Source organism: Schistocerca americana, chromosome 2 (genome assembly GCF_021461395.2).
Source record: "Schistocerca americana isolate TAMUIC-IGC-003095 chromosome 2, iqSchAmer2.1, whole genome shotgun sequence".
Classification (NCBI taxonomy): Eukaryota; Metazoa; Arthropoda; class Insecta; order Orthoptera; family Acrididae; genus Schistocerca; species Schistocerca americana.
This window is the reverse complement of record NC_060120.1, coordinates 724,447,201-724,468,716: the sequence shown is the minus strand read 5'-3', so window position 1 is coordinate 724,468,716 and position 21,516 is coordinate 724,447,201. Positions and strand designations below refer to the sequence as shown.

At 39.6% G+C, this 21,516-nt stretch overlaps 1 protein-coding gene across 1 annotated transcript in view; it reads left to right on the top strand.

The window, feature by feature from the left end:
• The window catches only part of LOC124594380 (pseudouridine kinase-like), a 258,924-nt gene that overhangs the window by 61,281 nt on the left and 176,127 nt on the right, over positions 1–21,516 (top strand). Inside the window, exon 3 of the mRNA XM_047132749.1 lies at positions 3,030–3,144. Coding sequence (XP_046988705.1) covers positions 3,030–3,144 — 115 coding nt within the window. The remainder of the gene's footprint in view (positions 1–3,029; positions 3,145–21,516) is intronic.

The window sequence follows — 21,516 nt, the reverse complement described above, 5'->3', positions numbered from 1 at the left end:
ACCTCCATGGTCGTCGTCAGGGCTAAAACTGGCTGTCGTGAACTAGCGAGGTTCCCACTTTTATATGCAAAGGACGGCTTCTTATTGGCTGGAATACGTCAGCGATATGGCGCGTAGCGAAGTGGTGCCCTCTACTTGTATGTGGCCGGCCACATACAAGAAGATGACCAACACATAGCGCGGCTTCCTTTTTGCGGTGCTACAACGAGCAAGATAGCCAGAGTCCTGAAGAGGCAAGGAATAAAACCAGTTTTCCGACCACCTAGGAAAATTAAGGAAATGTTGAGACCAGTCAAAGATAGTCTCGGCTTAAGAGTGCCGGGAATTTATACTATTCCTTCCGAATGCGGCAAGAATTACGTGGGCCAGTCTGTAAGAACCGTTGCCGACCGCTGCATCGAGCACCAACGCCACCTGAAATACAGGTATTTCGAAAAATCAGCGGTGGCTGAACATAGCCTGCTTAACAAGCATAAGATTTTATTTGAAGAAACCAGAGTAATAGCCCACACATCGAATTACTGGGACTCTGTGATCCGGGAAGCAGTCAAAATTAGACTTAGCGATAATAACTTTAATAGAGACAACTGCTATGCACTTAGCAACACTTGGAAGAGTGCACTGGATAAAGAAAAATCGCAGAGAAAAACTTCTCGCACTTTACCTCCTGATTTAAGGGATGGCGCTGCAAGCAACGCGGGATAGCAACTACATCTATGGAAGTAGAGGGCACCACTTCGCTACGCGCCATATTGCTGACGTATTCCAGCCAATAAGAAGCCGTCCTTTGCATATAATAGTGGGAACCTCGCTAGTTCACGACAATCAGTTTTAGCCCTGGCGACGACCATGGAGGTAGTGGTCGAAAGCTTGGAGATTTATCCTGATTTGACGCGGCATGTACACCGAGAAATTTTTACTCAGAGTGACTGTGATTGTAAAATGTTTGTGTATTGTGCTCTGAAGAATAAATTTACTTGTTGAGATGTGACCAATGATTTGCACTCATATGACTAGTGCCTGATCTAGATACACCTAACAGAAGCAGCAGTTTCCGTAAGGAAGCTAACAAAATAAATGCTAAGTAAGACTATCGGACACACTATAGGCCGCGAGGTTCTTTCAAGCTAGTTAGCATTTGAACCCTCAAAGCCATATGCCTGTTCCTGATTTAAAATTCCACTCCTCACCCCATTGATGGGGGGAGGGGGGGAAGGGGGGGAGGTGGTCTTCATAGGTGGGGTGAAGACTTGAGAATGAATGTATCAGTGGCTTGTTAGATTGTGTTCATAATTTTAATCCACTCATTCCTGGGAGCTCACTCAATGTTCAGTCAATCAGTGGGCTGTAGAGTGTCCAGATGGTCTTACTGAGTATTTATTTTGTTGGCTTCCTTACAGATGATGCTGCTGCTTCAGTTAGGTGTATCCAGATCAGGTACTAGCCACCTAACTGCAAATCATTGGTCACTTTCTACTGAGCAGTGCCGGTGAGTGCTCAAGTGGCTACTGAGACAATGGTGGCTGAGACTCACCCAATAGCAATGTTGAATGCGCATGCTCTTCCATCTTCTTCAGAAGCTATAGTTGTAGTTTTGTATGAAGTTCCCATCTGATTTGCATAAGGTGCATGTGATAAGAGAGCACCAAACAAATTCTGTGGATTAAACTTCCCATGAAAGAGTAATGGATGAGAAAACTCTGTGAAGGAGGGTGGGGGCCCCAGGTTTAGAAAACATATAGTCATCATTGATTAATACAACCACACTGATGATGTCATTTTTGTGGAAGATGTAGCCTCTCTTCACAGGAATTTCTGTGTCGAAAACCCCAATTCTCTCAGATAAAATGTGAACACATTTAGCTCCCACTGGAGTAAGATAGCCATCTAACACAGGAGTTTGATGCAACGTCTTCCTGATTTTACCACATGAGTGAGTTGGCTCTAATATTTTGAGGGATTGTTCCTGTAGCTAGACATTTCCTTAAGAGTTCTACACCAATTTTATCTGTTAGTGTTCTGTTACTACTCTGACTAGACCAAATAATGAGGGGATAAGGATATCCAAAGGTCATACCAGGCCCATGCCCAGCCTGCGTTGAGGATGGGGAGTTGCACTTACCATCCAGCAGTAATTTATCAAGGAGGACCAGGTTTACAAGATCCTCACTGTTTCAAATTCACCAGCACATCATACTGCTACTAACTTCACTACAGAACAAATTTCCTCAAGAGCAAGAAGGCCATTTGACTTCGAAACATGAGCTACAGTCACTTGGTATGAAGCAGGTTCAGTCACAACTCCAGGGCTGGAACTGACTGCCATACTGCTTATTGAATTTAATAAGCATTTTATGACATTTTAAATGAGCACAACTACTACAAAGCTGTATTCACAGATGGATCTAAACAGCAGGATTCCCTTCATTGCTCTGTTATTTCCCCCATGTTCACAAGATCCATCTACCTATAGAGTTCACTGTGTTCAGTGCAAAATTATATGCCATCTTGAGTGCATTGGAACAGATTAGATGTGTTGAGACTACTCAGAATAGAAGAGGTCCTTCGCATATAATACAGTCTTATGATGAATGGCTTCTTGCTCCAGTGTGTTGCTTGTGGCATACATATCACATTACACAACATTTTGGAGGATTGTTTTATATTCAGACACGAGGGCAGCAGCTAATTCATCTGCAGATTTTGCCCTTTCCTTTAGAAGGCAAAGAGTTGAAGTTGGAATATATGATTTTGTTACATAAGTCTTCAAGACTTTAATATTTGCACCAAAGATGAAACTGATTTGCTGTAATAAATGATTTCAAACCTCTTGTGACCAAGGTTGCCATTTTCCATTTTTCTTGATTGCAATATTAATGTTGCTGTTGTTAAACACATTGTTACCAGTGGAATCCAACCTCACGATTTACAATTTAATTTTCTTAGCTAACTCATTTTTTTAATACTCTTAAAACAACTTGACATCTATATATTATTCTCAACAAATATGTTACATTGTTTATTTTCAGATACTGAAGAGTGAACAGAAACTCAGAGAGAGTTGCATGATATTAATGGATGGTAACATTCCTCAGGAGACAGTTGATCTAATATTGAAGCTTGCTGAGGATGGTGACATACCAGGTACAATTTTTTTATTACTTACAAATATTTTATTTGTGCTATAATATATAGAATAAATAACTTGCCACCCCTTTAATGACATAACAGTTTGAATTACAAATTACAGGTTTTTTTCTTAGGAAGTTTTAGTACCATGCAACTAACACATTATACAACAAACAGAGAATAGCGAGAAAAGTCTGAAACTCAAAATTAGAAGGCACTAAGACTTTCCAACAAATGCATGAATTAGAATCCTGTGTGTGTTGGCTTGGATTCAAGGCATCAAAAAATAAACCTTATGAGCCTAAAAATAATTTGATTATGAAATAGAAACAACACTGCCAACAAAATAAAGGCAGACTTAACCAAAAGTGCACAATCAAAATCTACTTGCTGGCATGTTCTTTACAAGGTTGTCTAGACATCGCTGCCAACACCTATCCTGATATTGGATGGTGGTGCTCTTGAGGTCATTCAGTGCGTAAGAAGGTTTGTGCAACAACATACAGCAAGTTTCAACTAATCACAAGCATGTTCAATGGTGTTCATGTCGGGCCATTTCATTCAGTTGATTCTTGCCTCCTGGAGGAAGGCATTTATGAGATGGATTTAGATTAGACATCTGGCCTTAACTCTTTGAAAGATGAACTCTTGGCCAAAATGATGATGTAGTGCTGGACATAGGTTGGATGATCTGTCCTTATAGTGCACAGTCCTCAAATTACCCTTAATAACAATGAGGGGCTTTCGACATCCTTACATGACCCTGGCCAAAACCATGACTGACCTGTCTCCCTGCTGAACCTATGGTGCTACATACCTGACGTCCGCCCCAGTAGCTGAGTGGTCAGCGTGACGGATTGCCGTCCTCTGGGCCCGGGTTCGATTCCCGGCTGGGTCGGAGATTTTCTCCGCTCAGGGACTGGGTGTTGTGTTGTGTTCATCATCATTTCATCCCCATCCGGCGTGCAGGTCGCCCAATGTGGCGCCGAATGTAATAAGACCTGCGATATGGCGGCCGGACCTGCCCTGCGAGGGGCCTCCCAGCCAATGACGCCAAACGCTCATTTCCATTCCACATACCTGACACATGGATTAGTAAAGGTCCACCTCCACACTCTTCTACAGCCATCACACACATCCTAGATTCATCAACGAAGAGAACCTGACACCAGTGATCCATGTCTTCCCTTGCACACTTTCGTAGTAAACCACAGAGTTGAAGGGTTTTTGTTTTATTATAATAAAATCTAGATGCCAAATTGATTGTCTGGGGATTGTTGCATACTGTCTGAGTCAACATAGCAGTCCAAAAAGGTATACTTAAAAAAAAAAAAGGCAAATTAGTTACAAACCATGGCATGCACACACTTTATTCAACATGTAAAGGTCACTATAGATATTTGGATTTAGATTATGACATGTTTGATATACCTGCCATCATTGGTGATAATGTGGTGCAGATGAGTTGGGTTGGGTTGTTTGGGGGAAGGACACCAGACAGCGAGGTCATCGGTCTCATCGGATTAGAGGAGGACGGGGAAGGAAGTCGGCTGTGCCCTTTCAAAGGAACCATCCCGGCATTTGCCTGGAGCGATTTAGGGAAATCACGGAAAACCTAAATCAGGATGGCCGGACGCGGGATTGAACCGTCGTCCTCCCGAATGCGAGTCCAGTGTCTAACCACTGCACCACCTCAGTGCAGATGAATAGCGAAATTCTGCATGACCTGCTGAAGTGGTGGAACATGGATCCTGTCGATGACCTCCTGAATGGCTGTTTTCAGCTCAGCAATGATTTTTGGGTTATCACTGTACGCCTTGTCTTTGTACAGCCCCACAAAAAGGAGTTGCATGTGTTCAGATCTGGAGAATATGGGGGCCAACTGAGGCCATGCTGGTGGCCTATGAGTACCCCAGACCTAGGATACGGTCCCAAAAGTGTTCCTCCAGGACATAAAAAACTCTCATGTTTTGGGTCAAGCTCCATCTTGCATGAAACATGTCTTGTCAAAAACAGGGTCACTTCGGATGACTGGGATGAAATCATTTTCCAAAACCTTCACATACTGCTCAGAAGTCACCATGCCGTCAAGGAATATTGCACTGATTACTCTGTGACTGGACATTGCACACCACATAGTCACTCACCGAGAATGAAGAGATCGCAAAATGCACCAATTTTGCTTATTGACAAACCCATCCAAATGAAAGTGGGGTTTGTCGCTAAACCAAATAACAATGTACATATTGATTCCCATTGTGCCTCATGACCACCCATGCAGTTTGAACATCTTAATACAAACCAGACAGAAGTTAAAACGATTTTATTTCAAATAGTTCAATATTGTCACCCTGTATGAGGTACTTGTCATCAGTTGGTGTTAATGTACATACATGGCCACTGTGAGGAAGATGTTCTCTGTTTTCTCTCTCATGATAATGGCTGAATGTTCAAATGGCATTACTGTGGTGTGCGCCAATTCAGCACACAACTTCTGGCAACACTTGTTGTTCTAAAATGGAAACGTCCACAAGCTTGAAATAACTTCTAAGGTATGTTAACGGACTGCCAGTGTACACAAGCTGCATTGTCCATTTCTTGGTTGAACACACGGCATGTTCTATTGAACTGCACAGAGAATGTAGGTTTACTTTAGTTTATTTGCATGTTCTATTCTCGACAGTTCGCCACAATGTGGAACATGTTAGTAGATTCGCAGATTAACACATGTTCCTCTGAGGAAACATGGCTGCTTGACTTTCATTTACATAACTAGACTGTTTGTTTAAGCTTAATCTATAACTAAATTTTATAAATGCAACCCAACCACATACATACCATCAGTTCAGAAATTCATGTATGGAGCAGGAGTAGTTTTAAAGCATAAAAATTTTAAATTTCTCTGTAAAATCTTCATTATCTGCCAGTATTTTTAAATCATATTGAAGGTGGTCAAATACTTTAAATGGCTCTGAGCACTATGGGACTTAACTTCTGAGGTCATCAGTCCCCTAGAACTTAAAACTACTTAAACCTAACTAACCTAAGGACATCACATGCATCCATGCCCGACGCAGGATTCGAACCTGCGACCGTAGCAGTCTCGCGGTTCCGGACTGAAGCGCCTAGAACTGCACGGCCACCGCGGCCGGTCTCAAATACTCTTACGGTTACATACTTCATTATTTCTGTGCAAAAGTAAGCTTAAATGGTGAATAGTGGATGGTATTTTTGTTCCTGTTATTGCTAGTGTGCTGCTATTGCTGTTCAAGTAGTGCCCGACTGTTCACAACAAATTTAATATGAGAGTAAATGTATTGTGAAGCTGTTGTTAGCATGCTAAATTTTTAAAAATTTACCTACATGGAGTTAAAGGCTGGACACCAGATATTATCATTACAGCATGTTACAGTGTAATTAAATCTTTATCTTGGTACATAGAATTTCCCCTATATTTATTTTCTACATGCTGTAAAAGAATGGAAGTATTCAAAGTAAGCTAATTTTCTAATTATTTCATTGCCAGTCAGCAATTACACATAAAGTAAATGCTGCTGAACTCAAGTGTTTGAGGACAACCATAAAATGTGATTTCCAGTTCAAGTTTTGATAGCAAAGAGCAGAGTGCTCCATCTTGCTGGAAAATTATCCATGGTTGATATTGTTCTAACTTTGGGGCTATGAACTGTTGCAAAACGTCTAAGTAAATGTTAGTGGTAATGGATTTTTCATGAAGAAAACTGGTCCAAAAACCTTGCTATGCAGGAGGCTGCACCAAAAATTTACTTTTTCGCTGTCTCGCTGTAAATGTACAGTAGCATGTGGACACTCTGAACCCCATTTACAGACATTATGCCTATTTACCATTCCACTGACATGAAAGGTGAATTCATCGGTAAAGCATATGCAATTTAGATGATCGTTGTGCCATCAATCCTGTTGAGAATCTCAGTTGCAAATTCAGCATGTGTCAGCAAATCATTTGGTTGAAAGGCCTGCACAACTTTCACTTTGTAAGCATGCAACCTAAGCCTTTCATGATGAATCTCCACCACACTTGCTTGCGGTATTTGAAGTTCACGTGATGCTTGATGAGTTGATTTAGACGGACCCCGTTGAAACAATTGCTGAACATGATCAACAGTTGCATCACTCACACGAGGCCTGCCACTTCGAGGACAATCTTCAGCGCTGCCTATTTCGTTAAACTTTGCACACCAGCGCTTTATTGATTTAACTTCAGGAGGGCTGCATCCATATCAAGGCCAAAATTCACACTGAACACTGATGGGTGATTTTGTCTTGTGAACCCAAAGCACACATTGTGCTTTCTCCTGCTTCGATGCCATTTTTCCAGCAACTAACGTGACCTAACAGACCACGTCAGTGTTGTGCAGCACTAGCACCATCTATTGGTCACAACAACTAGCAACACTAACCTATGTAATGACACCAAATATAGCTTATTATGTCAAACGGCTATTCTGTTATACATTTTTATAATTTGGGAAAGACTTTGTGCTCATTCTGTATATGGTTGAATGCAAGAGTGGCATTAAAATATGCTTTTAATATTTTGATTGAAATTAGAATTTTTGCTTTTAAGAAAGTTAATTACTTTCTGATTTCACTTAAGTTGGAGTGAGCTCAAAATCACTAAAAGCTTTTGGTGCTGACTGTTGCATAAACAAAAGTGCTTTTTCTTTTGAACTGGCTGCACTAAGTTTATCAGTTACTTTCAGAAAGTGGTTGTTAAGCAGATGGATTGTATATTTGATGCCAAGAGCCATTTGGTCATATCTTTGTTAGATTATTCTGTTCCCTGGTGAAATTCCTCAGTTCCTTCTAATCACAGTCTATAACATTTTTTGAACAGTTTGTTATAATTGTGGTATAACTGATTTAAAGGCCTACTTTCAGGCTTTGCTCTGTCACATTATTTCACTTGTAGTTGACTGTATGTTCACTGGAGACTAACAGTACAGTGTCATTTGCAAGCCAAAAGTTTATCAGATGTTCCATTCAACAGTGCTACTTCTTTGTTTTCCCAGTTTAAGGAGCAGAAACCTTTGTAGAACTGCTGAGAATAATGTTGGAGAGGTGGTATATCCTTGCCTGACTTCTTTTCTAAATTCTTTATTTCTCCCTGTCTTCATGATGTTTGATGCAAGCTGTAGCATTTAAATACACTGAAGTGCCACAGAAACTGGTAGGCATCCATATTCAAATACAAAGATGTAAACAGGCAGAATATGGCACTGAGTCGGCAACACCTATATAACACAACAGTGTCTAGTGCAGTTGTCAGATTGGTTATTGCTGCTACAATAGCAGGTTATCAAGATTTAAATGAGTCTGAATGTGGTGCTATAGTTGGCGCACGAGCGATGGGACACAGCATCTCCGAGGTAGTGATGAAGTGGGGATTTCCCATTGTGACCATTCCAGGAGTATACTGTGAATATCAGGAATCCAGTAAAACATCAAATCTCCGACTTCGCTGCAGCCGGAAAAAGACCCTGCAAGAATAGGACCAATGACAACTGCAGAGAATTTCAACATGACTGAAGTGCGACCCTTCCACAAATTGCTGCAGATTTCAATGCTGGGCCATAAAAAAGTACTAGTGTGCAAATCATTAAATGAAACATAATCAATATGGGCTTTTGGAGCCAAAGTCCCGCTAGTGTACCCTTGATGACTGCATGACACAAAGCTTTATGCCTTGTCTGGAATCCATCAACACTGACATTGGACTGTTGATGACTGGAAACATGCTGCCCATTCAGGCAGGTCTCATTTCAGATTGTATCAAGCAGATGGATATGTACAGCTATGGAGACAACCTCATGAATCCATTGACCCTGCATGTCAGCAGGGGGCTGTTATAAGCTGGTGGAGGCTATGGAATGGTGTGGGGTGTGTTCAGTTGGAGTGATATGGGACTCCTGATACATCTAGATAAGACTTTGACAGGTGACATGTACATGAGCATCCTATCTGATCACCTACATCCATTCGTGTCCATTGCGCATTCTGATGGATGTGGAAAATTCCAGGAGGACAATGCGACACCCCATATGTCCAGAATTGCTACAGAGTGGCTCCAGGAACACCCTTGTGAATTTAAACACTTCTGCTGGTCACCAAACTCCCCAGACATGAACATTATTGAGCATATCTGGGATGCCTTGCAACATGCTGTTCAGAAGAAATCTCCACCCCCTCGTACTCTTACAGATTTACGGACAGCCCTGCAGGATTAATGGTGTCAGTTCTCTCCAGAATTACTTCAGACATTAGTCAAGTCCATGCTTGTGGCACTTCTGTATGTTCCTGGGGGTCCTACATGATATTAGGCAGATGTAGCAGTTTCTTTGGCTCTTCAATATATGTTTCCTTCGTATAATAGCATACTGATTTTCTGCCTTATTTCCCAGGGGTTTTTGATAAAGATATTGTCAGAATTGATTGAAAAAATTTCTCTAAATCTACGAAACTTGGTCCACATTATACCACCTGATAGCTGCTGTTCTAATCTGTAATTTCATTTGTTAATCACAAGTAGTGAGTTACATTTATTTGCCTGTTTAAAATGTATTTTTTAAGCAGTTGTCGATTAAGTTTGTGGACAACTTGCGAACTGTGGAATGGAGAGTGATGGACTTCTTTTTGTCTTGTATGTCTCTCTTCTTGTGAAGAATAATTATAATTTTATATAACATCCTTCTTGGACGTAAGGATGACACTGTAGTGTATACAAAAGTGTCATTGTGCGGATGTAGGGGCATGCAGGATGATTTGGACAGAATTTCTATTTTCTGTGATGAATGGCAGCTTGCTCTAAATGTGGAAAAATGTAAGTTAATGCAGCTGAGCAGGAAAAGCAATCCAGTAATGTTCAAGTATATTATCGGTGTGCTTCTTGTCACAGTTAAGTTGATAATAAAGCAATGGTTTAAAGATGATGACGACGATGACGACAATATTCACAAACACAGGTGAGCTTTGTGTGGCACCTGGAAGAGCAAGGCATCCTATCCTGGGGTAAGTTAATAAAGAGGTTCCATTGCTCATGTAGTGTAACAAGAATTGTTCATCCCATAATCAACAGTATGGCAAGTTCTGCAGTCTGTATTACACTGGTACCTGTGCAGCATCCACATGGTGCAGCAGCTGAAACCTCATGATATGCAGCAATGTTCTGAATTCTCTCTTCAGATCTGACAGAGATCGAAGTTGGCTGGGAAGTATTCTGTAGAGTGATGAGGCATATTTTACACAAAAGGGTGCAGTGAGGACACAGAACTGCTGAGTTTGGGGTACTGTTAAACTTTCTGTTGTGCACAAGTGCCACTGCACTCATCATGTGTGACTGTGCACTGTGGATTCACAACAACCTTTATTCTCAGTCCATTCTTCATTGGAGAGAAGACACCTAAAGAGCTTGTCAGGTGTACCACGATGTCTGCACGCTGTCAAGGCCTCCTTCTATATCATTTGATTCATGCATCTGAAGAGTTCAACTGTGTGGAAACCACTGTTTTTGTGCAAGATGAGGCAACACCTCATGTCACTCACAGATCTGCTTAACACCACCTCCCATTAATGTGTTGTCTCCAGAGGTTTGCCAGATGCAAGGCCTGCAAAATTAGTTGATCTGAATCCTTGTTGACTTTTGACTCTGTGAATATCTAAAAAGAACATTTACCAGGGACACACTCGGTCGCTACCTGGTCTGAAGACCAGTACAGGAACAGGTTGGTCAGACTCTGCTGGAACTCCTTCAAGGAACTGTTGATCATGCCATTTTAGAGATGCAGCATCTTGTCCATGTTCCGGTGTTCATATTGAACAAATTGTGGAAGTGACAGTTAATAATTAAATCAATATCATGCCTTTCCCACTTGTTTGACCTTTTCTGCCCACATCCCAAATCCAATGCAACTCAATGTATAGCATGTTACATCAGACAAAATGGCAGAAAGAATAAAAACTAGTGCAAATAACATAACGAAATAGAAATGAAAGACATATCTGAGAAATTTACTTATGCATATCATCCAATCAAAGAAAGATCCAGTGGCTCAACGATAAGTGACAATCTTACCATTTTTTACTACCTGGAGTGAGTCACCCTTAAACATAGACAAAAAATATAAATGCATAATGTGTTCAACTTTCATATCAGTGTTACTTTTTTAAAAAATGTTTCTATGTATATCGCAGTATCACCATTTGGTTTTAAAACATAGTTGTTGGGGTTTTATTTGTGCTTGTCTGTCATTTAGTCCAACTTCCCCAACCTCTAATGGAATCAACCACCTGACTGAACACCTGAAATCATAGAATTAATCGATCACACAGATACAAGCTAAGAAATAACTTCTGTTCCACCAGTGTGTCCTGGTCACTCTGGCTCCTAACATGATTCCTGGTGTGCAGGTTTTATATATTTCTGTGGATATACATTTCAATTACGACAAGTTACGCAACATTTCTCAAAATAGTAATATTTTAGAGAAAATCTGCAGTGAGTGTGTAAATTCCTAGGTATATGCATAGATAGCAAACCACTATGGACACAACAAATTGACAATGTACGTGCAAGGCTATCATCTAGCCTATATGTTATAAGAAAAATAGCTCCATATGTCAATACCCAAACAATGAGGATGATGTATTTTGGTTCAATACATCCATTTCTAGCAAATGGTCTTTCATTGTGGGGTGGGGCTTCCACAACTCATGTAGACCAAGTATTTAAACTCCAGAAAAGAGCCTTGAGAATATTAGGCAAAAAAGATGCTAGCACATCTTGTAAGGGATTGTTTATAGAATTTAAAATTCTGACCATCTATTCTATGTATATGGTTTGAAGCAATAGTATTAACTGTAGAAAATAAGAAATATACATGTTGTAATGCATAAATTCATGATCACAATGCTAGACAAGTACAATATTACCGTATGATACACAGAAAACGGGGAAAAAAAAAAAAAACCTGCAGAGAGTCCATATGTTAATGGAGCAAAATACTTCAATGCACTGCCAAATGAACTGAAGGTAATAACTGGAGAGACATTCAAAAAACATCTAAAATCGTGGCTCATTGAGCAGTGCTTCTATAGCCAACTGTAGAAACTAAAATCTAAAGTATTATTATGTCAAATAATTTGAACTACATTTACTGTTATAAAGTAAAATTAGATTGTATACTGTTGTATTGTACTACCAATTGCTATGCATATAATTACATGTTTCATGCAAATAAATTACAAACATTATTCATAATTATACTTCGTGAACTTAATGCATTTTTTAAGATGCTACTTTGTTTTTATAGCACAAGTTTAAGGGTTGTGTAAGCTACCTGCTTTGTGGGTAGTCTACAGTTTCTAAGGATTATTCCAGTGAATCTGTCATAGGTATTTTGTGGACATGACTGTGTCCAGTGATTGTTCGGCAATCGTGTATTCAACAGTACTGATCTTTCCACCTATTTATGTGCACTATGTTATACACGATGAGTCAGGAGGAAAGGTACATGCTTTGAGGGGTGATAGTATTAGTGATTCTCAACAAAAACTTCATATGGACATATAACCCTTTCTGAATGGTTTCTGAGATAGATCACATTTAATATCAGTTTTGCATGTTTTTCTTGAATAACTCGAAAACTGCACCCTTCAATAAAAATGTGTTGCAGTGCAAAATTAAACTATATTAAATTTCCTACAAAAAAGGTCCTGTTCATTTTTTTCTCTAGAACTAATGGTTTGTGTGAAGAGAGTGCGAGAATGTTGAAAAACTTGCTCGACGTGCATGTGCTGTAGCTTACATAGTTTTTGTAGGCCAATTTGAGGTAGTTTCCCAGCTTGATAGACCATAAGTTTCCCATATCAAATTGTCCTCTCAATTTTCTACCTCAAACTGGCATATGAAAACTACATAAGCTACAGTTCATGTGCATTGAGCAAGTTTCAACATTCTCGTTCTCTCTTCACACACACACCATTAGTTCTAGAGAAAAAAATTAATAAGCCCTTTTTTGTAGGAAATTTAATATAGTTTAATTTTGCACTGTGACACATTTCTGCTGGAGCATGCAGATTTTGAGTTATTCAAGAAAAATGTACAAAAGTGATATTAAATGTGTTCTATCTCAGAAGCCATTCGGAATAGGGAATACATCCATATGATGTTTTTTGTTCAGAGTCACTAATACTATCATCCCTCAAAGCATGTACCTCTCCTCCTAACTCACCCTGTATATTAGGGTGATTCGGCTAAGATGCTCACCTCAAATATTTCCAGGACTGCTTTTTCATATGTGCTAATTCTGCTTTCACCCGGTATATAACTACGAAAATGGACTATATACCATTTAGTGAGGACTTCCCCAAGTCCTCACTAAATGGTATATAGTCTATTTTTGTAGTTATATAATTATAAAGATATTACTGTGAACTTCATGTTATCAAATGGAACTGTAATAAGTTCTGCTGCGAGGACCATTGTTCTAAAAGAAACTAATTCAACAGGTTCCATTCTTCAAAATCCAATTAGGAGTTTCAGAGAAATTACAATATTTAGAACTTTTACCTATTATGAACATGAAACTGATTGCTTTGTTACATGGAAGTTGGATTTCACAACCAATAAAGAAATATGTAATGTCAGATGAGGAGGAACAGTATTGTACCCTTGGCAATATCAGTACAGAAGGGGCACAGAGGAAATGAAGATTTCATTCTGTCTGTACCATTCATGACTGTTGAGTCCTGGAAAAAATAAATGCCTTGCACGAACCAAGAGAAACTAGATCTTCTACTTCCTGTGAAGACAGCAAAAGAAACATGAAGAGAACTCCTAATATGCATGCACAGTGATATTGCCAGAGATGGTGTTAAACAGCAATTACAACTCAGCAACTGAGCAAAAAAAACTGCTACTGGAAGGACACTACAATGCTATGTAGAGAGGGCGAGTGAGTCTGCCACTCAGTCCTGATGCGACATCAGGATGATAGACTCTTTCTTCAAAGAATTATCAACTCTCATGAAACTACCTTTCCAAATCGTGGGAATGCTGAATGTAAGGAATATGGGTTATTGGGTCACCCTGATGGGTGTACCAGCTCTCATACAGTAAGTACTACTTGAAATACATAGATCTATGTGGTACCAGCATGATGGGTGCCTGGCTCACTTCTCTTTCAGTCAACTATTTCCTGGTCACTGTATAGCAAACTCAGCACATTATCAGATGGTCTGCATGTTCACATGGTTTGATGGACTTTCTTCACTGTGATAAACTCAAAGATGAAGTAAATTCACAAGTTCAGACAACTCAAAGGGGATTTGAAACATTGCATTGTTGCAGCATATGCAATGATATCAAAGGAATTTTTCCGTCTGTCCAGAGGTCTTTGTACCAGCAACTGCAAATATGTATTGCAGTAGATGGTGGGTATTTCGAAAAACTGATAAACTGAATCCAATTTTAAGTATTTATGTCTATGTCCGTCTGTGATTTTCATTTTTTGTTGTTGATGATACAGTTTTGCTATGTAAAGGTGTGTTTACAACTGTGCACCTTGTGGCTAGCAGCCATGTGGCTGTGCTTGTTCTGCTCGCGATTAGAGGCCCATGTCTCCTCATCTGATATGGGGAAACTCCTGAGTCCCATGTGCACAGTTCAGAGGCATGCACAACTTTGCAACAGGTTGTGTGCCTCCTTGTTCTTCATGCTATGACTGCATGTGCCTAGTGAACACAGGAAGTCACACTGGTGTAACTAGAGCTTTAGTGTTTATCTTGACGAACTTTCTCAGGGTTCAACATATAATAATGGCCTAGGGAACAAAATGAATAATGTGAATGTATACAGTATTTCAGCTGCAATAGGCTCCACATGCAGATCAAATGTTGTGAATTATAATAATCTGCTGCACTGGCTGTAATGGATCAGATTAAAGTATCAATGATCACCACTACTCAGCACAGTTCAAACTCTGTAGCCATTTTTGAGCGAGTCTGAAATATGTACAAGGTGTATACAGTTAAAATACAGATCTGTCATTACTTGTTCAGTCAACTGGACAGCCAATGGTTGTTCTGATTTATGTATTTTAACTATGTCACATTGGTATGTATTTCAGACTTGCTTGAAATGGCTACAAAGCTGAAGCTGCACAGTACTGGTGATCACAAAATAAAAGGGTATTTTAATTCACAGCACCCAGTGTGGCAGACTGTCATCATTCTGATTATACACACTTTATGCAACTGGAGCTGCTGTTTAGTAAAAAAAATAATCATTTGTTTCTTTTTATGTTACTTTCCCCTCAGGATTCAATCTTCACTATTGAAGCACCATCTCCAGGTCCTTCCTCTCATTATATCTCAAAGGGTTTCTTGTGGATTTCTTTCTAGAATGTCATTATTTTCATCTCTCCAACTACACAAACATATAAAAAATAAATATTGGAAAGCTTGTTTTAGTATCCCCACCAGCGGACATTGTCTGATGCAGTGAGCTGGCATGTTTAACAGACCGGCGTAGTGCAGAACACTTTCATGGAGGGTACACACAAAGCATGGAACGTGCAGGGCCACTGACTCAGGTGTTTAGCTGCTCACAGCAATAGGTCTGACCCGGCAGTTCTTTCACTGGCTTCAACTACTCTAGAGTAGTCCCTCACCTCACATCATGCCCTGTTTTCTGCATACTAATGAGATTTCTTCATGTTTGTTTTTATCTCCGTGCTTCGTCTCTATGTGGTGTTCAGACTCTGCTCCCACATAGTTTTGTTCTCTCTTGCAGGGTTCAGCTCCCAGCTTCTTGTCAAGCCACTGCCCATTTGTAAAATTTACATTCAAGTCAACAGTGATGGTTTGCAGCATTGTCACACCATGTACAGATACTAAAGTGGTGATGGTGGACATTCTTACACATGTTCCAACACGACAACAGCAGGTGCAGGAACTGCTCAAACAGAATTTCTCTGTACTCATTTTGACACCAGTCCAGGTGCTGGCAGAGGTCGTTTCTACATCTGTTGTTTGCTGGTTTCAGTGAGGCTACAGGAAGCTGGGAAAATTACCTATGCCAAATGCTTATCATTGATCTAGTTGATAATGCTGCCTTGTTATTGTCCAGCAGTGTGGAATTATATGGAGTTGTACAGGATTTGAAGCTATCTATGTGTTGTGAATTGGCAGGAGCCAATTCACGGGGTTTGTAGGAAGCCGAAAGGCACGCGTTTAAGCTCACGCAGGCTGGCGTGAGGTCTGGAACATTACAAGGAAATGAGAACTTAGAAAAACAGACGCAGTTGCTGTAATACTTAACTTCAATCCATAATTGTAGAACATCTCTCTTGACTGTACATGCTTCGCAAGATAAACATCAATTGAATACGGCGCCTTGCTAGGTCGTAGCAAATGACATGGTAAACAGCCCCCAGTGTCGCATTGGATGAGCCAGGCAGCCTTGCCGTTCACTGAGCCATGTGTTGATGCCGTTCATAAGTCAAGTGCAGTGACAACATGATGCTGCCATTCACTGCTCTTACTGGGCTTTGCTGGAATGTGTCAACTGAACTGTTGTAATCCCTGCTCATGACGTTGTTTAGATTCTTTGTGTTGTTCTCCTTCAGCAGCGACCATGTGTGGGGTCTGCCACAAAACAGGTCACTTGGCAACAGTTTGTGACCATCGGCAAGTCACGGGATGGTCAACAGTGCTTTCAGTGAACTTGGTGGATGTCTCTGACACACTGAAAGCTTCACCCCAGTGTATTCTGCTGTTGCTGGTAATGGATGGTCAACTGATTTCATTTCAGGTAGACACGGGAGCAATAGTCAGTCTGTTTAACTCAGATAGCATTGGGCTAATCTGTGTTGCAGTGGCCACTACATCATGCTGTGTCTTACACTAAACAGTGTATTTCTTTGATGGGGCAATTCTCCTTGGCACCTTAACATGATGTGGAATGGCAGCTTAAATTGTTAGTGATAAATGCATGGCTTGCGCAAAATATTTTTGGGTTACGTACCTCTTCTGATTTTGGCTTCCAGATAGTTGAAAAAGCACATTTAGTGTTTCAGTCGGTTCTATTTCCAGATTAGGACTTTTTACTATGGTTGTATAACCAGCTTCTTAAGAATGCCTTGTTTTGGGCAGAAAATTTTGAGGCACATGTCTCACTTAAGCTGTCAGTGATACACAAATTTTGTCACCTCCACCCTATTCTCTTCACCATGTACAATAAAATCAAGGCTGAGCTGCAGCATTCGCAGCATCTCTGCATCGTTTCCCCTGTTTCATCGAGTCAGTGGGCCTTTGGTGGTGATTCAGAAACCACCTGGTGCCTTGCCCCTGGGTGGTGATTTTAAACAGTCAGTCAATGTGCAATGTATTGCAGACTTGTATCCAATTCCGTGTCTGGATGAGTTGCAGGCGAAGTTGTTCGGGGCAAGTATTTTTCACACATTAGCTTGCACAACACATATTTGCAGTTGCCATTGGATGTACCTTCTCGGAATTTCTTGATACTGAACATTCTGTTTTGGCATTCGCCTTTTGGAATCTTATCTGTGCTGGGAATTCATCAATGATTTGGAGCTGTTGGTTTAGGAGATTCCATATTGTACAAACTATCTCGATGGCATCCCCGTAATGGACTCTTAGCACGAGGAACATTTATGAAATCTGTAGGCAGTTTTGAGCCATCTTCTGGGAAATGAGCTTTGTTGCAAGCTGGAAAAATGCACCCTCAGAGGAGTTGTTGGCAAAGTTGCCAGGGGCAAGTATTTTTCATGCATCAACTTGCGTGACTCGTACTTGTGGTTGCTATTGGACACAGCTTCTCAGAATTTCTTGGTGTTCAATATCATCTTCGGGCTTTGCCAGTTTAATTGCTTACCTTTTGGACCCAATTTTTTTGAAAATAATGTCGGCCATCCAGATGGGTTGACCCAAGTGCAATTGCCTTCAGGTGGACATTATATTTCTTCTAATTTCACTAATAAAGTAGTAATACTGGTACTTTCCTTTATATCCTCTACTCTTCCTACTTTTTTGGTATTTTTATTCTTAGCTTAAAAAATAATGGTTTCATTTTTACATTTTAATTTTGCATTTCCTGTAATTTAAAAGTATGTGTAGTGTAGTACCCATAATTATTATTATTATTAGAGGGCAACATCATTTACAGCTAACAAAACATTGTGACTGTTGAACATACTGTGTAAATCTGTATGCCAGACACATTAGCACTCTTGCACATGGTGTCACCATGAGCCCGCAGTTACTGTTAGATTTGTTTTGGTTGGCCCCACACACACACGCGCACACACACACACACACACACACACACACACACACACACACACACACACACACAGAGAGAGAGAGAGAGAGAGAGAGAGAGAGAGAGAGAGAGAGAGAGAGAGAATGGTTGAACAGTTACGTGACAATTGCATAGCAATTACAGAAATACATATTCACAGCCTTCCATATGCATAAATTGTATGCATTTGTGGTGTTAAAAAGAGTGAAGTAATTAATGTTTTCTATAAACTTTGAAGTCAAAACACAATACTCATTGTTTTTAGCATGAGAAACAAATGTTTTAGCATGTTTATTCTTAGCTTTTACATGAAGCATAAAATGCTAAAGAATCTAACCTCTTTTATTGAAGTAAAGTTGAAGGTTAAGGAGTACAATGGGCATTTTCTTTGGGCCTGGTGTGATATTTCTGATTCCAAATGTAGTGTGCTGTGTAAATATTTCAAGAAAAATGTGGACTTCAGTTTAAGAGCCCCCAAAAGACTGACAGATCACAGAGATCTGATCACTTCATATATCACACATGCATGTGCAAATCGCAGCCATCAGTTGCTGATCACGGTTCCCATTGAAATCTCAGGCAATCTGATGGATTGCTTGTGACTCATACACACAATATGGCTTCCTGGGTAGTTAGCAGCAGTGTGTGGCAACATGGCACATGGCTGTGACTTGTTTCTCTGTTTATTATGTGTGTTTGTGCAGTTTTGTTTAGTTTTGGCATGCCTAAGTTAAGGAAGAAATTTACATTAAAATTTATAGTTATCGAGGGACCATCAACTACTCCAAGAAGTGATGTGGAAACTGAATTTGCCATTTATATTTAGAAGTAATACAAAATACACCTCAGATTTTGCAGTGATTAACATTTTGAAGCTTGGGGTATACAAATAGAATTGATGAAAGGTCATAGTAATAGTGCAATACAGTGGGCTCCATCTTATGGTCTTGAGTGATTCACGTAATTATTACACATTATTTAAGTTTTTAACTTCTAAACAGAATGCCATATGTACCTCCCATAATATTAAGAGGACGTTTAGGTCAGATCTAATACACAGTTACACTCAAGTCCTGTGTCATTTAATATAATCAAATTCTCTCATACAATTTATAACAAGAGTTCGGTAATCAGTAGCGTCGCTGTTGACATCTCCATAGACACATTGAGTAAATTGTGTAAGTACTTGCAGTGAGACTATAAGACTAATGAGTAAAAAGGAAACTGAGGACTAATAAATGTAAAACAAATTGTATTGGCATGCTGGAAAGATGTACACATCCCAGTTGGCACCAGTGAAAAATATAATAAAATTTGTAAAGTAAACTACAGTTCCCAAGAAATCCCTTTATGGGCTCCACACGAGTGATGGATTTCAGTGACCTGTTGCATGCAATATTGCCTACGATTGGTCACTCACCTTGACACACCAATTTCAATCGGTATTACGAATGCCACTGGGTTGAGAAATTCTGCTATGGAAAACGAACTGCTGTGTTTAGTGGCAGTTGCAGTTGATTTCTGTATCCCCATGAATACTTGAAAAAATTAATTTGAAATTATGAGAAGTATAACTTACTGAACTAGTTTTGAAATGCTTGCCTTGGGAACTGTAGGTTACTTTACAGAATATATTACAATATCCACTGGACACCAAGGAGGTTATGTACATATTCCCAGTGTGCTAAAAAGTTCTCAATTCTTTTTTTATTCATTACTGTAGTCTTATAGTTCTGCAGCAAGGATTCACATAACTCATTTGCGATAGTGACATGTTTGAGGGAGACTCAGATTATATGAAGTGACAAGGGACCCAAGTATAGCTGTGTAATATATTTGCTCTGAACATTTAAATTACAGTATCCTCTTAACCCATTATATCCCTACTCACAGGGGTTAATAATCACATAATGAATGTTAATTTATGATGATGGCCTTAAATTCATAACATTTTAACTGATGATATATCATACGATGGGCAGTAAAGGGTAAAATTATTGAGGAGGTGTGATATTATACGATGGGCCGTTACACAAGTAATATGTTGAATTTTTTATGATAAACATTTATTACACGAATAAATGAAGAAAAGGTACAATGATAATTTCCAGGTATTTTAATGTTCATTTTATTTATATTTTAAGGTTACATTATTTATTTATACATCAAGTATGCATGGCAAATTCATATAATAGTCAGCAAAATAACCGTACTGTATTACATGAATAAAGTAAGACATTGTAATAATAAAGAACAAATGACAAATTTCATGAGATATCCATTAGATGTAGCTAAACACCACCATTTGAAACCATAGCAAATTGGCTTGCCTCTTACAGACTGCTTCACAAAGTGGTGGCCATAATAAGGTTCTATGGCCTCATCCAAGGAGAAGTTTCACACTAGAGGCTCTGTGATGTCTTGAAATTTCTTATTTACATGTGAAATTAATGGCTGAACCTTATAAACTTCTTTTTCAATGCTGTCATTATTATTGACATGGAAGAAACTATGAATTTTGTCAAGTGTTTCTGGAGATAGAATTCGAAACGACGACATTGTGTCAGGTCTGATCTCCCAGTACGTAGGTCTATGCATGACCTTACAATATCCAGATAAAAGCAAAATAGCGACGTGTTTACAGGTGCCATTATGACATATTTGTATTTTGTGACCCTTTTGAGCAGCATATTTTACTGTCTCTCTCGTCAGAATCTCAACCAAATCAATATCAAAAACTTTACGAAAGAGATCTATTGTGGTTTGATGTGCAGAGATGTTCTATAATATCAGATGTAGGCTCAGAAAATGGCTCAAATTTTTGTGAAGATCTAGTCTTTCTTGTATCCAGTGTCTTGCTTTCCTAACTCGGGGCCGCGATCATGATTTGGAACAGTAGGGATTTTCCTCTTGAGTGGATAAAGATGTAACATTTTCAACAAGGCCATCAGTATTTACTGATCTTATCTCTGTAGTTTGTCCCAGAGCCTTCTCTCTAAACCGGGAACAGTGGCAGGTTGTCCTTCCGC